The sequence below is a fragment of the Apis laboriosa genome, unplaced genomic scaffold (genome assembly GCF_014066325.1).
Source record: "Apis laboriosa isolate Shangri-la unplaced genomic scaffold, ASM1406632v1 scaffold56_cov145, whole genome shotgun sequence".
Taxonomy (NCBI): Eukaryota; Metazoa; Arthropoda; class Insecta; order Hymenoptera; family Apidae; genus Apis; species Apis laboriosa.
Genome location: NW_025223765.1, coordinates 1,665,721 through 1,681,402, shown reverse-complemented (window position 1 = coordinate 1,681,402; position 15,682 = coordinate 1,665,721). Strand labels below are relative to the sequence as shown.

The 15,682-nt window shown below is 23.4% G+C and overlaps 2 protein-coding genes across 9 annotated transcripts; one reads left to right on the top strand and one right to left on the bottom strand.

Annotated features, from left to right (window-relative positions):
- LOC122717702 (choline/ethanolamine kinase) lies at positions 1 to 11,419 on the bottom strand. Of its 5 annotated transcripts, none has more exons than XM_043942012.1 (7): positions 11,199 to 11,416; positions 10,710 to 10,833; positions 7,306 to 7,418; positions 6,064 to 6,543; positions 3,622 to 3,868; positions 1,848 to 2,012; positions 1 to 1,266 (listed from the first exon to the last, which is right to left on the bottom strand). In XM_043942012.1, the coding sequence occupies exons 2-7, from the start codon at positions 10,773 to 10,775 to the stop codon at positions 1,150 to 1,152; spliced, it is 1,188 nt and encodes a 395-aa protein (XP_043797947.1). In that variant the 5' UTR covers positions 10,776 to 10,833; positions 11,199 to 11,416; the 3' UTR covers positions 1 to 1,149. The 5 variants fall into 5 exon arrangements, with proteins under 5 accessions (XP_043797947.1, XP_043797946.1, XP_043797948.1 ...); XM_043942011.1 differs by having other exon boundaries at positions 10,710 to 10,830; XM_043942013.1 differs by having other exon boundaries at positions 11,288 to 11,314.
- On the top strand, positions 8,256 to 15,678 carry LOC122717701 (galactose mutarotase-like). 4 transcript variants are annotated; one of them, XM_043942009.1, is made up of 6 exons: positions 8,256 to 8,584; positions 12,929 to 13,126; positions 13,996 to 14,204; positions 14,407 to 14,774; positions 14,931 to 15,356; positions 15,494 to 15,678. In XM_043942009.1, the coding sequence occupies exons 2-6, from the start codon at positions 12,966 to 12,968 to the stop codon at positions 15,572 to 15,574; spliced, it is 1,245 nt and encodes a 414-aa protein (XP_043797944.1). In that variant the 5' UTR covers positions 8,256 to 8,584; positions 12,929 to 12,965; the 3' UTR covers positions 15,575 to 15,678. The 4 variants fall into 4 exon arrangements, with proteins under 4 accessions (XP_043797944.1, XP_043797943.1, XP_043797942.1 ...); XM_043942008.1 differs by lacking the exon at positions 8,256 to 8,584 and adding an exon at positions 12,693 to 12,737; XM_043942007.1 differs by lacking the exon at positions 8,256 to 8,584 and having other exon boundaries at positions 12,707 to 13,126.
- Positions 15,679 to 15,682: the final 4 nt, after the last annotated feature.

Sequence of the window (15,682 nt, the reverse complement as noted above, 5' to 3'; positions counted from 1 at the left end):
GAAGAAAAATACCAATAAATGATATTTTCGCTGATATTAACATTGATTGCAGATACATTCGATAATGATGATTAGCTTATTACTATACTTTCGTTTGTTCGTATGAATGAAGTTTTTAGTTTCATGCAAAAAGAGACAAACATAATTAAGTACATATATATATACACGTAAAATGCAATTAAAAATATGATGTGGCTATTGTTTAATCTTAAGCGTATGAAATTTTTTTTTAGTTGTAGCAATGATTCAATCCAGGTACAACAAAATTGTAGTTATGTACAAGTTTACATTTATACATACATACATGCATACATATAGTAATTATACATTTATGTATGTATGTACGTATATGTATATGTATTTATATATATATACGTATAACGTAATTAAAAAAATGATGGAATACCAACGCCTTTGATTGCCAATATCTGGCTAAAAATATTAAAAGACTGTCTTGGAAGATGAGCAGCAATTCCCTGAAACGTTTACGATGTCAGGACGATATCATACATATTTCTTATCCTATATCACATTTGCAATTTATAAGGCAAGGCTATCCACGAGATATACCTTTCTTACTTATGTAGTCCCTTACTGTCATTCATAAAGTATAGAAACTACATTATGAAAAATTAGGAGATAATTCTTTCGTTGATGTTATATAATAATATTTACCACAGTATACACGCACACTATTCACACGCACACATATACACAAAAGCACATACATAAAATGTCTGTGGTATAAAAGTGACATGAAAGAAACCGAATTGCTTATGACAATTTGCATAAACAATCTTGTCGTAAGGCATCGTTCCTCCATTTTTTCTTTCTTAAAATTTTTTTATCTTCCTTTTTTCTATGATCGCATCCTTATTTATATATATCCTATACTTTCTATTTTGCTTTCTTTTTTTTCGCTTTCTTTTGTTTCGTACGTTTGAGCATATGATGTTAGTTGTTCTTTCATTTATTCTTTATTTTTATATTTTACCGCATTCCAGCTTTTTGTCAAAAGCCGTTCAAATGTACCACGAAATAATGATAAATCGTGATTCTGACAAGATAATTACAAGCGAATTTTTACTTGTTATTTGTTGTCACGTTAGAAAAAAATCTCTATATCGTAACAATCTGTACTCGATTTGTTCAATCCACTACAGTTTCTTTTTTAGCAATATCAATATTATCGATCGTTGGTGATCCACAAACTGTAATTTTTTCTTTCAAATACTGATAATTTTTTAATCTCGAAACTGCATAATCCTGTAACAATGAAAATAAAACAAATTATACAAAATATGGAAATTATAGAATGTAGATCTTTAAAAATTTTTTTAACATGGAGAGATATATTAACATGCAATACCATTATATAATATCAATAATTTTTTTGTAAATGAACATAAATAGAAGAATTTATGTACATTTTTTTTAAGTGGAAATAAATAATTATTTTATATCTTATATATTATTATTATTATTATAATATATTTTAGTATATTAAAAAGTTCGCTATTTTTTTATAAAAAAGTATTAAGTTCAAATTAAAATATTCTAAACTAATATTTTTATAATAAATAACTTAAAATATTTTTTTACAAAATACATTGATTATTTTTATTTTTTACAAAATACAATGTACTAAAAATTATATATTTTCATTCATCAAAAAATATATGTTATCTTATAATTTTTATGCATTCATTTTCAAAAAAAGTTTTAATATCATATATCTTTTTATACTAAACAATTTTTATAACATTTTTTTTATAAATTTAATCTTTTGTAAAATTTCATTTTTTCTAACTAAAAAAAATGTAAACATTACATAGATTAATACATACCCAATATCCGAATGGAATTTCGGATAATTTTGCATTTACGATACTCCAAAGGCCCCAGAATAAGTGACTAGCCAAAAAGAATATCTTGATTTCCATCATGACTCTTTCCTCTTCCGTCGGACCTTCTTTGCCGATTGTTTTCAAATAACTTCTTACAAAGTTGAGCTGCGTTAAACGGTATAAAAGTATTATAAATATGAAATTACTAAATATGTAATATTATATCATAAGTAATTGAAAGTTAAATTTGAACAAACAGAAGTTGATATACATATAAACATGTATATATATATACATATATATATACATGAATCGAAAATATATGTATATTCATATGTATATGTATATGTATATTGACATATGTATGAGATATAAGATAAATTTTAAAATTCTTTTCTGTAAGAAAAGAGAATAATATATCTATAACGAAAAATAATCTCGAAGATAAAAACGGTCTGAAAAATCGAGGCAATTGCAATCGGAATAAACATGCGTTCATAGGGATATTCTAATTGAATACGGTAGACGGATATTTGAATGCGATGTGAAAAAAGTGTCTTATATAATTGGAAATAACGCGATTTTACCACCCATAAGACACTGTACATTTATCGAGTTATGTAGATTATGGATCGACTATCGAGAGTGCGTGTAGAAGTACTCTAGAGTCGTAGATGCGCAGGTACGGGACTGATGTTGCAAAGGTAGGTGATGGCACCGCTTGTTCTTGGTTCCACAATGTATGGTGTAAGACAGGATCCATAGCACTGGCACAGATCGTCCCCATTATTCCAATTAGCCGATCGCAGGCATCAACCTTGTTTCACCGAATTGTGGTCCTGTGAAACTAATATATACACACGCAGCACACGCCAAGCAGTCCTTGATCTGCTCTCGTTTAACTCTCGAACTCTTGCTTTTGACCAAGTACTATATAGAGGTATATACGATTTTACGCATCGCATATGATCAAACTTAGTCTTGCGCTTTTAATTTTTCAACCTTAGAAAGAATGAAAGGAAAATAGGAGGAAGGCAAAGAAAAAAGAAAAAAATGTGAAAAAGGTAATTGAATAAGTAACAACAACGACGACGACAACGGTGACTGACGACAGCGACGACGACGGTGATGATGGTAATTACAACAGCTACAAGTATGATGATAGTATTATAGTAATGGTGGCAATAATGGTTTAAATGGAAAAAGGGAATTTATAGGTTATGATATAGATAAATGATATGTTAATTTAAATTCTTTCAATGAAATAAATTTTGTTCCGTGATGTACACGTATAAAATTATCCTATTATGAAAAAAACATTACGAAATTTAAAAATGAGACCATTATTTATAATATATATGAATATTTCATGATTTGATAAAAAATTCAATAAAAAGTGAGATATATTTTTATAAAAATGAAATGAATATTTTTATCGCTATTTGTGATCTTTTTCCTATTTGTATTTTATTTTTTTTTAAATATATTAAGTATCTTTGTTCAAAATAGAAATGCAAATTTAATGCATTGATTGATACGATTTAATCAATATTATTAGATTAAAAATCAATTTAATAAAAATATAATCATATAACAAATATAATGTAACTAACGTTAAAGATAACGAGAGACTTTTTTGCAATACTTCGTTTGTTCGACTTTATAAGGGCGCAAGACAAGTTAAATGATAAAATTGAGAATAACAAAATGCGACGATCTTACCGTTATTATGTCTTTGCATATGTTTCGAGAAATGCAATACTCCAACACTTACCTTTTGCTCTTTTGTAGGACCAGATCCTGTGCGTTCGTGAAAGAAAGGATATTCCGCTGCCGTATAATCATATTGCCATTCCACAAAGTGATTTGCTATGTCAAATGCCCGATAATTATAAGAACAGTATTCAAAGTCGATAAGAACAAGTTCTGGTTTCCGCGTATTTTGCCGCAGCAATATATTACCCTCTTGCATGTCATTATGACAAAATACAACTGGATATTTATGTCGCGTTGCAAGCGATCTAGAAAAAAATATTTCTTAAAATAACAATATAGATAATACATATACACATAATATATATATGTGTATATATATGTGAGTTAAGAATTAGGAATTTTTTATTTAAATAAAAATAATAAATAAAATTTCATAATTATTTCAAATATAATAATAAATAAATTTATTTAATAAAAATATATATTAAATAAATTTTGAAGTCTTATTTAAAAATAAGATTTTATAAATTCAGAAAATACAAAAAAAAATATATTTAATAAAAAGAAAAATAATTTTGAAATATAGTAATTCTGCATAGAAAAATCATTTCATCTTAATGAAATTTTTTATATATTTTTATCTTAATAAAATCAAATAACAAATAATTAAATATCAAATAAAATAATAAATATTAAAATTTATTTTTTAAATAAATTATTATTTATAAAAATATATATATATATAAATAATAGCAGATAAATAATGAAATAAAAATTTTGTTTGAATAATTATTTGAATCAAAATTTATTTTTATAATATCCAATCCTATTTAACTGGAACATTAATTCTTTAACACCCAGTATTGCATCGCGGCAATTTATTTTAAAAGTGTATAAATTTTATCACAATATTTAACTTTTTTAGACAGGAATTTGTATTTCATTTATGATAAAATAACCTATAGACATATCTATAGATTAAGAAACTTAATTCATATTCTTTCATATTACTTTCCATATTATTTTTTTTTCATCATTTGTTTCATGTTTCTTTCTTTCTTGTTGTTCTTTTGTTTCTCTAGAGGAATATTTGTTTTTAAAATAAATTATTCAAAAATAAAATTATTTCTTTTTTTAATTAAAATTTTCATAATATAAATTTTCTTAATATTTAGTTGAAAAATGAATTAAATTATAAAAATATTGTGCAATTGTTTCAAGTCTCATAATATAAATATTTTATAATTGAAAATATATATGTTATAATCAGTACAATATTAAACGTAGATTGAAAATACAAAACAAATACAAAAAAAATACAATACAAATATTTAGAATATATTTGGCTATAGTCATTTATCAATTTCAAGTTTAAGTTTGAAGAATATTAAAAAGAAAAATAAATCTTGTATTTTCCACACGTTATGAAATGTCTTATGAAATGTCGTTATGTCTCGACTTTGTCCGACATTTTCTTATTTACATGGAAATTTCAAAAAGGTAAACATATACATTACGTACCAAGAAAATTATATGTAATATTAATATAAACTGTTCAATTATATTTTAAAAATAGTAAAAATTATTTTCATTATAAAAATAAAGTATAATAATATTGATGTTTCTAAAATTAAAATTTCGTTAAAAATTAATAATAAAACTTCTAAAAATTTTGTATTTTTTTTATTCTTTAACACCCAGTATTATATCTATGAAACATACGTTAAAATAACTAATATTCTGTAGATCGATTTAATATCGATATTTTAACTAAAAATATGTAATAAAATTATAATAATGTATGACATATAAAATATAATAAAAAAATATAATAAATCTTTTTATTTAAAAACATTAAGAAGTCTAATTAGAAGACAATTTAAATATTCGAATATTTCTAATAGTCGAAATCATTAGTAATTTAACTACTTTTTTATTATTTCGAATAATAAATATTTGAAAAAATTAGAATGAATTATTTTTTCAATTATTTCTTCAATTATTTCTTGTTATTTTATATTCAATATAGCGAAAATGAATTCAATATAGCTATAAAAAAATATAATTACTTAAAAAAAATTCATTTAAAAAAACTTTAAATAAATTTAAAAATTTCGAATAAAAGTATTAGTTATTTTTATTAATTCATAATAAAAATGATTTTTATTATTATTAAGAATTAAATATTTTGTATTTTAAAATTGAATATATATATTATCCTTCAATAAATTAAATGCAAAACGTTTATAAACGTTTACAAACATTACTTGGTATACAAAAAATATACGTATATATAAGAATACGCAAATATTCAGATAATAGAAACTCATCAATTATGAAATACGTTCCAATTTTACTGAACATTTATCTATAAGATATTTACAAAGAAGTTTCAAAAAAAAAAAGATTATAAATATAACAAGTCTCACAATTATCTGGGCGTTGAAGAATTTATTCGACTTTTTAATTTACTTCTTTCCTTATGTCGTTATTATCTTACCTGAACCATTTAATCTCGTGATCTAGATCAATTATTCGTATCATGTTAACGCTCTTCAAATGCCGGACATCTATATCTTCAATGTTCTCTAAAATATCTCTAGTCGTATCTAACCATTTAGCCATAGTATCCCAAAGCCAAGTTGGTTCTTTGCTTATAGGAACTTGCATGCAATGAATCTGTGCCATTTTTTCAGCGATCATACAGCTCAAAGTTGGATCCGCCAATTCTTTGGTAAGTAACGGTCTTGCCGGTATATATTCTTCTATTCGACCACCAGGAAATATACCGTGTAATTTGGGTCCGAGCCGCCTTTCCGACAATAATGTAAAGATCACCGATTCGGTGATCAATCCTTCCAAAGCTCTTTCTCCATGTATTTGACCATACAATCGTAACAAAACTTGCCGAGGCTCACCTCGAATCGGGACAGTTTCATCTGGTAATTGAACATTGTACAACCAATTGCTTAATCCACCACTGTAAAATATTAAATAGTATTCAATTTAATTTATATATTTTTTTTTTAAAATTTCCTTAATCACTTGTGATATCAACTCAAGTATTCACTTGTTATATATTTATTATATCCGCATATTGTATAACTATTACATGTTGTCTATTATTTTAATATGCAACGATTGTTCTTCCATATTGATATGCAATAGTGATACGATAAGTTAGCTTTAAAAACACATGTAAATTAGAAAACATTTGAAAGAAATAAATGTGTAAATTTATATGTATAAATATATATATTATATTTATATGGATATTATTATTATGTATAAGTATGTATTATGTATAAGTACCACATACATAATATATATAATGTTATAAATTTTATCATTATATATAACAATTTATTATCACTAATTATTACATATATTACATATATCATTCTCTTACACATATACATATATTCATCATATATTATATGTATAAACACGTATAAAATTTTATATTGAAACAGAAATAGTGTTTTAATGCATACTTATACAACACAATTTCAAATTGGAAAACGATTGATTGACGTTTCATATGGCTTACGATTATTATGTAGCACGGCGTATTAAGTGCTTGACAGTTTACAATTACTCTGAGTTTCAATTTTCTTCTTTGAATTGTATACGGGAACGAATAACAAGAAATACGAGAGAATCGATGTCAAATAATGGAAAATAAAAGGAATGAAAAAAGTATAACAAAAAAAACGAACAAAATATTTAATACGATACAAACCTAATACGTTTCAATATGATGTTTTCCGCAGTAACATGTTTCCAAACTCCATGAAGATAATCGCGACAAATACGCGCTGCCATTTCCCGCATCTCCGGATTCTCCTCAGACATCTAATATAAAGGAAACAAAGATAATCAACACAAAAAATCTCCTTAATAATTTAAGATATATATATAAGATATATAACATATCATAGAGGAAATGGATTTTAAAAATATCATCATCAAATTTATCATAAAAGAAGAAATTTTAAATCGATTTCTGATTAATTGTTTATATCTTAATATAACACAACAATAAGTTTAACAGTCTATATGTATGTAACATATCTTTGTATATGATGAACACTATAATACAATTATGATACAATATATTTGATGCCAGAAAGCAATATCAAACCTAACCAAATTGTCGAATTTTCAATTATTTTTTTATTTTTACTATTACTATTACTATTACTACTAAAATTATTTCATTATAATTATTTGGTATGAATTATTATATATTATTTTAAGTACTACTGAATAAATTGAAATTTCAATTATAATATAATAATAATAATTAGTAACAGTTAAAATATCAAATAAAAAAACATAAAATTTTCATATAAATTAATAAGATATTCAACATTTCGTTCTATAATAAACGGACTAAATAAATTAACAAAAGAATTAACATAATAATTAGAACAGAATTCCAAAAACCGGATTCCAAAATTCCGACAATTCCAATTTCCGCAAAAATCGACTATATCTATATTTTACATTCATCTTCTATATGTTTTTTATTATTATTCTTATTTAGGTATTTAAAATATTACATGCATTTTATGTTTTATATAAAAAATGTCACTTTCATTTATTCTTTATTCTAACATAATCAATTGAACGTTCGATTATAAAAATAATTCTATACAATACATTATCTTGAATCATCATAGCATACCCACAACAAGGGCTGCCTTTTATGTTTTATTTCCCGTCGTTCTTCCTCGCAGGTATAAGAGGCCCCACGATCGCCTAAAGTCGCGAAACGCGACGTTTCGATAAGATGCCGTGGACGCGACACGATGTCGAAATAAGTGAATTCGTTGGAATACTACTATCGTGAATATGCCAAACTGTATGTTCAAATTCACCCAGCGAGAGTATCGCATCGTTACCATCACAATGAGTGCATGCGTTGTGAGACTTGCGCGAAAATAACGATCGATATTTCGTTCTACGTATACATGCACTACGTGATCATTCTCTGTAATGCGACGCGACGGATGTAGGTATGTACGATAAAAAACAAACACGTGAAACGAAAAACAGATAGAATCGACATTTATGTACTATATGTATATGTGTGTATATATATATTCATTACTTAACAAATTTGATCATGTTAAATAACTCGTTTCATAAGTTTATCGAAGGATGTAATGGTAAATTCGATCAAACAATCACTTCATCAATTAATATTTGCCTTCTGCTTTTCTATCTCAGTTTTGAGAGAGACAATTTATTATTTTATTATTTCATTGTGTTTACATTCGATATAGATATACCCGACATCACTGCAATTCTTTGTCTGCTTCATAATTTGACATAATAAAATTTAAAATAAAAGATTATGGATTATCGTTTCTTATATTAAAGATTATAATATTATTTTCATTTTCATATAAAAATTATAATTATTTATAATTATTTATTTATAACAATTATTAGCAAATTTAGGTAAGATAACAAAAATATTCATAAGAATAATAATTTAATCAATAAAACAATTCAATTATTTATAACTAATTCTATATATGCGAATGTTTAATGAAAAATAATTTAATAAAAAATTCAAATTTTGTGAATTAATTTCATTTAGTAAAAAAATATATCAGATTTTTGATTTTATCAATAATTATTATTCGCATCATATCTTTATTGTATATCTACATAAATTTAATCAACGTTCAAGATAAAAGACTATCGAAAACTTTCCTTGCAATTAAGAATTTTTGATTATATAATCATTCATATTTAGTGAGTTATTAAGATTCGAGATAAAGAGAATTATATTAGAAGTAATATAATTCTGATAATATAATCCCGATAATATAATTCTGCTAGATTTAAGGATTAAATAACAACTATAAAATACGGAATAAACCAAACTGTAAATGATAAGTTCTTTTATCTTCAAATAATATTATATTATAATAATATTATATTATAAGCAATAATTTATAATCAATGTTATGCAAAATAAAAAAAGAAATAGAAAATAAAAAAAAAAATTAGAAAATAAAAAATAAAAAAAAATAAAAAAGAAAATAATTTTAAAAATGAAATGTTAAATTCAAGCATATACATTTTTATTTCATATAGAAAATTATCATTTTAATTATTTTTTTTTAATAAATCAAATAATATTTATTTCATTATTGATTTTTTAAAGATATAATTTTAAATATTTTATAAAATACACTAACGATATATAATTACGTATCTTAATGATATTATCTATTTACCTATTAACAGACCAAGTGAAAAAAACAGAAAAGAAAAACAATGATAAAGAAATAAATGATATTGAACTTATTTTTTGTTTTTAACATTAAAATTCATCATAATATTACTATCTTAATAAGTGAAAGAACTTATAAAAATGATAATTGTATTAAAGTTATTATTGTATTGTATATATTATTATATTAAAGTTATTATATATATAAAGTTATCTATGAATATATTATATTGTATATATGAATATTTATATTAAAAAATATATTTAAATAATTTTAAATTTTTATAATTTATAATATATATATAATATATATTTGTAATAAATATATATTTGTAAATACATTGATTCATAATTCTAAATAAATACATAATTATAATTAAATATAAAAAACATGAATTAAAAAAATGAACTTTTTATATATTTATTGTATTACATATTTACAAATTGTTTTAATCAATTTTTTATTATTATGAAATATGGTTTTAATAATACATTATTATATTTATCCATCCAAATTTTAAAGATTACAATTTTTTTATTTATATATTTATTGAAAAATAAAAAATAAAAATTTTTAAAATATATTTTATATTTATTAGATTATATTTATTTACTAAAAAAACAAAAGTAGATATTTATCAAAAGTAGATATATCGCATCTCTATATATCATCGCATTTCTATATATCTCTTTTGATAAATTGTAAATATTATAAATTTAAAAAAAAAATTTATCGCAATAGGAAAAAAAAATTCAAGATTGTAACTATTTATAAAATTTTTTATAAGAAATAATATTATAATATTAAATTTAAATATTTTATATGAATAGCGAAGGAAAGATTCAAAATTATATTTTGGCAGAAATAATAATCTTAAATATTATGAACATACCTTGTTTCCCAAACCCATTTTAGATTCTTTTGTTATTCGAGAAATTTGTAGTATTGAATCTTGCATAAATAGTCGTCAACTCTCACTTGTTTCACCCACGTTTTTTTTAACAGTTTAGACTCTGCTTCAATTTTAATAGTACTTAACTGATTAATTCTCAATATTTCAATTTTTTTGTCAATATAGATTAAAAATAACGTTAGAATTAATATGCTATTGTACATATATCATTAAAAAAATTATATAAAAAAGATAAAAAAGAAAGAAAAGAGAGGAGCAAGAGAGAAAAAGAGATATGTATTAAAGAAAAAGTTCTATTATGATAGAAATTCACTGGCGCTGTAAGTACTTCTACGTTTGCTTTCAACGGTTGAGTCACCGTCGCGTGCCACGTATAAAAATTAAGATAATCGAATGATTCGATTTATTTAAATAATCAAATTTTAAAAAAAATTGTAATTGAATAATGATAAAAATAACAATACTAACAAAGTAGGAGTACAGTTGATGTTTATTCTTATTGCACATAAAAAAAATTAAAGTTTTAATCCACAAATTGCGTATAGTCAAAGGCTTACTTTGTTCACGTATACTTCTTACGTGACTCTTGCAAATACACTAGACGCGGTTATAGAACAAAGAACAAACAACTTCTTAACGTACGCAACTCGTATTCGTATACAAATTGACACAAATATGCGACACAATTCAAGGAAACTACGATGCGTAATATACACGACCAATAGCATCCAGATATCTCCTACTTCTTTTTTACTTTTAAACGATGGTAGCGCCACTATACTGTACCATCATTATCATTCTTGCTATTGTATATCATTTATATATATAAAATTGATACATTTATGGATCTCTTCTTGAAAAAGAATTCTAAAAGGCATAATAAACAACAAAAATTGATATACAAAAAACGATTGAAACTTATTTATTAAATTATAAACAATTTAAATTTGCATGAGACGAAACGAGACAGAGATAGAATGAGAGATAATTTTATCTCTATCATATAACACAACGTTATTCTATCTTCACCTCGCTTCATCTAACGCAAACTTAAAATAGGCTTAACTTAATAAATAAACCTCAATCGACATTTTTATACATCAACTTTTGTATTTGTTTCTTCTCAGAATCAATCCTTCAAAAATATCCTATGAATATATTCCTATGATATGTAATCCTGTGATATAAGCATCTGTTTTATATCAATAATATCTTAACTAAATCTGTTTTTTTTATTTTAAATTTATATTATTTTACAAATATAATATTATATTTTTAGAAAAAATATGCTATTAAAAACAGTTTTAATTTTCTAATAAAACAATATATGAGTAGAAATATTCTTAGAAATAGATAGATATAGATATAAAAACTGATTAAATATAGAGAAAAGAAAAAAAAAACTATGCAGAAATAAGTAACTTTGAAGTATGAAAAATATTTATTCTATTTTTTTATTCTATTTCTTCTTATAGCAAAAATGCATCTATATATTAATAAAAATAAGTGTTTTCTTTGAAAATGACTTGATTTTTGTATATTTATTGAAATAAAGACACAGAAAAAGAACGTATTCATATCTATTATTTAATAAGCATATTTATTTATTATTAAATTTATTTATTAATTAAAAAAAACATTATACTCATATCTATTATTTAATAGACACGTTTGTTTATCGTTAAACTTATAATATAGATAAAATAAATATTTAAATATTAATAATTAAAATTCAAATTTATTAAAAATAAATTAATTATAATTTTTCATATCTAAAACATTAAATTAGAAAATAAATTTAAATAAATAAATTTTAATAAATTGATTCAATAAATTAATATTTTGTAAGTTTTATGTACGTAATATATGAAGTTTTTTCATATGTACAAGTTTTTTTCCACGCGAGTACAAACTAGAATATGTAATATGCATGTGTATACATATAGATGCAATCAGTAACCTCGAATAAAAAAAAAATATCGAACTATAACGTTAATCTATAGATTTGTAAAATTTAGCATTATCGATATAATTATTTATCTTAAAATTGTTCCAAAACTGTTATTTAATAATAATCGTGAAAAAAAGAACATATAACTAATCAATAACTAAACGAAATCATTGAAAACAAACCATGATAATAGAATACTATTAATTTATTCGATAAATAATAAATATGAGAGTTTCCTTTGTTTCAGATATCAGAGAAATGTCAAGTACTAAGATTACAGAAAAATGTTGTTCTTATTTAGAAAAATACAACAAATCAATAGTACCATTGGGAAAGGAGGAGGGAATCTGAAATTCATAGCAACTTATTTGTTAGGAAATTTTTGCAACATAAGATATAAAATAAAAAAATTCTCGCATGATTGTATTCATAAACATCTATATACGTAAGTAATATATGTGTATATATGCCTAAATGCTCGAATCGGTACTTCATAAAATAAAGAAAAAAAATTAAATTAGATAAATATTTTTATATTGATATAAATTATATAAATAATATAACATATTAATTAAATAATATAAAACAATTACATAATTGTTGTATTATACTTTATACATATATATATTTAATGTGTAAATTGCATCTCTTGTCTTTTTTCTAATTTTTATATTTATTTTTAATATATTTTTTACCTAGATGAAATAATTTTAGACATAAAAATAAAATATACACAATTTATATGTATCATGATACAAGATTTAAACTTGTAATATATATATATAAGACAAGCCTTTCAAAAGTTCCAGTGTTTAAATAACTTCATTACGATGTTACTAGTAGCTATGTCAACGCAGTTTCCTCATTATATAGCCGTAATAGTTCTTCTATTACTCAAGTAAGAATATATTTACCTTTAATTTTATAAATAAAAATAAAAAGCAAATCAGATTAATTATAAATTATTTACATGATATTGAGTTTTATTTTTTTATAATTATCTAGATTTAATTCAAATTTCAATTCGCAGAATTCGTTTAAATTAATTAAAACAATAAAATCTTGGAATATAAGATTGTTATTACAAATCTCTTTTATTGTTGAATTTTTTTAATTATATTATATATACTTTATTATCCTATCTAAGTTTAATCTTCAATCATAACACAATTATAACACATTATAACACATATGCATGAAATATCGCGCAGCATATGTATGTAAGTCAAATATTAGATTCAATTCAGTTAAACGAATTTCATGTACATTTCATTTTGTATTGTATATAAGTTCATTTAATTTTGTATTGCATAGATCGATTATGGATTCAGACGGTAAAGAGTTAATATCTGTTGTACAATGGGGATGTATCGGTAATCGAAGCATAGAAAAATATACTTTAAAAAATAAAGTGGGTCAAGAAGTAGATATTATAACGTATGGTGCGACGATAACATCTATTAGAATACCAGATAAATATGGAAATATAGCAGACATCGTCTTGGGTTTTGATAGCATAGAAGGTATAAGTTAAATTTTTATATCTTTATATTACTTAATTCATTTTTCGTAGTATTCATACAACAATGATAAAATACATAATATACATAATAATTAAAATATGTTGTATGAATGTATTTTTTAATTTAGTATTTCATTTTTTATTTTTTCTTTTATTTTTTTTTTGTTTTAAATAAAAAATATTTAATCCGATTTTTTTTATAGAATATATGATGCCTTATAATCCATATTTTGGTGCGACAGTAGGAAGAGTTGCGAATCGTATAAAAAAAGGAGAATTTATTCTAAAGGGGAAAAAATATCATTTAACTAAAAATGAAGGACAAAATCATCTTCATGGTGGTACCAAGGGTTGGAATTCAAAAATTTGGCATGCGGATGTTCAATATAATCAACTTGTATTGTCTTTATTAAGTGAAGACGGTGATGAAGGTTATCCTGGTGATACCATAGCTTCAGTCATTTTTCAATTAACCAAAGATGGAGAATTATGTATCGAAATGAAAGTCTTCGTTACCAAAGCTACTCCTATTAACTTAACTAATCATAGTTATTTCAATTTAGCTGGCCATGTTCGTAAATATTTAAAAATTCATTATTTTGTTTATTACTTTGTCATTCGAACGTAGAAAAATTTTATCATTAAATGCAGCATTCACATGCAAGATGTATTTCTTTTAGTACATTATAATTCATCTTATAATTATCTCTGATTGAATAAATTTCAGACTGGTAACGCATGTGAACTATATAAACATCAATTTACTATAAATGCGGATCACTGGACAGTCACCGATGCCGAAAGTATTCCCACTGGAGAAATTCGTTCTGTCGATGATTCTGTAATGGACTTGAGAAATTCAACCATACTTGGAGATGTCATTGACAAAGTACCAGGAGGTGGTTACGATTATAATTTTTGTTTAACGATGAACGATACTGAAAATGAAAAAAATCTAGTTGCTACTGTTTTACATCCGACTTCTGGCAGATATTTAAAAGTTTTTTCAAATCAACCTGGAATACAATTTTATACCGCTAACTTTCTTCCTGAATCTACTGGTACGGGTATTCGAGGAAAGAATGGAAGCGAATACTTTAAACATGCCGCGTTTTGTTTAGAAACGCAAAATTATCCGAATGCGATTAATCATGTAAGTAAGAAATATTATTTTATAATATATTTAAAAAAACATAAACATATTAAAATTTAAAACAGACCAGATTGTTGATAGACGATTTAATTAAAATTTACAGATATTTTAAACTAATATTCTTGTATTCTTTGTAGGAAAATTTTCCTAATAGTATACTTGAACCTGGAAAAGTTTATCACCATATTGTTGTATACAAATTTGGAATAATTGTTTAAAAAATATATCAATTTTTCATAACTTAATTCTTATTGATAAAATTAATTATTGTACTAATTTTTATTAAATCATATTAATAAAATATAATAATCATATATTAAAATTAT

What these genes read in the sequence shown, in the direction of transcription:
- LOC122717702 (XM_043942012.1), bottom strand. Translation starts at nt 10,775, where the DNA reads ATGCAAGATTCAATACTACAAATTTCTCGAATAACAAAAGAATCTAAA. An exon ending in AAATGGGTTTGGGAAACAAG is followed by an intron (nt 7,419 to 10,709) that starts GTATGTTCATAA and finishes CCTTTATATTAG; the next exon opens with ATGTCTGAGGAGAATCCGGA. An exon ending in AAATTCCATTCGGATATTGG is followed by an intron (nt 1,267 to 1,847) that starts GTATGTATTAAT and finishes TCATTGTTACAG; the next exon opens with GATTATGCAGTTTCGAGATT.
- LOC122717701 (XM_043942009.1), top strand. Translation starts at nt 12,966, where the DNA reads ATGTTGTTCTTATTTAGAAAAATACAACAAATCAATAGTACCATTGGG. An exon ending in GGGTTTTGATAGCATAGAAG is followed by an intron (nt 14,205 to 14,406) that starts GTATAAGTTAAA and finishes TTTTTTTTATAG; the next exon opens with AATATATGATGCCTTATAAT. An exon ending in ATTTCAATTTAGCTGGCCAT is followed by an intron (nt 14,775 to 14,930) that starts GTTCGTAAATAT and finishes AATAAATTTCAG; the next exon opens with ACTGGTAACGCATGTGAACT.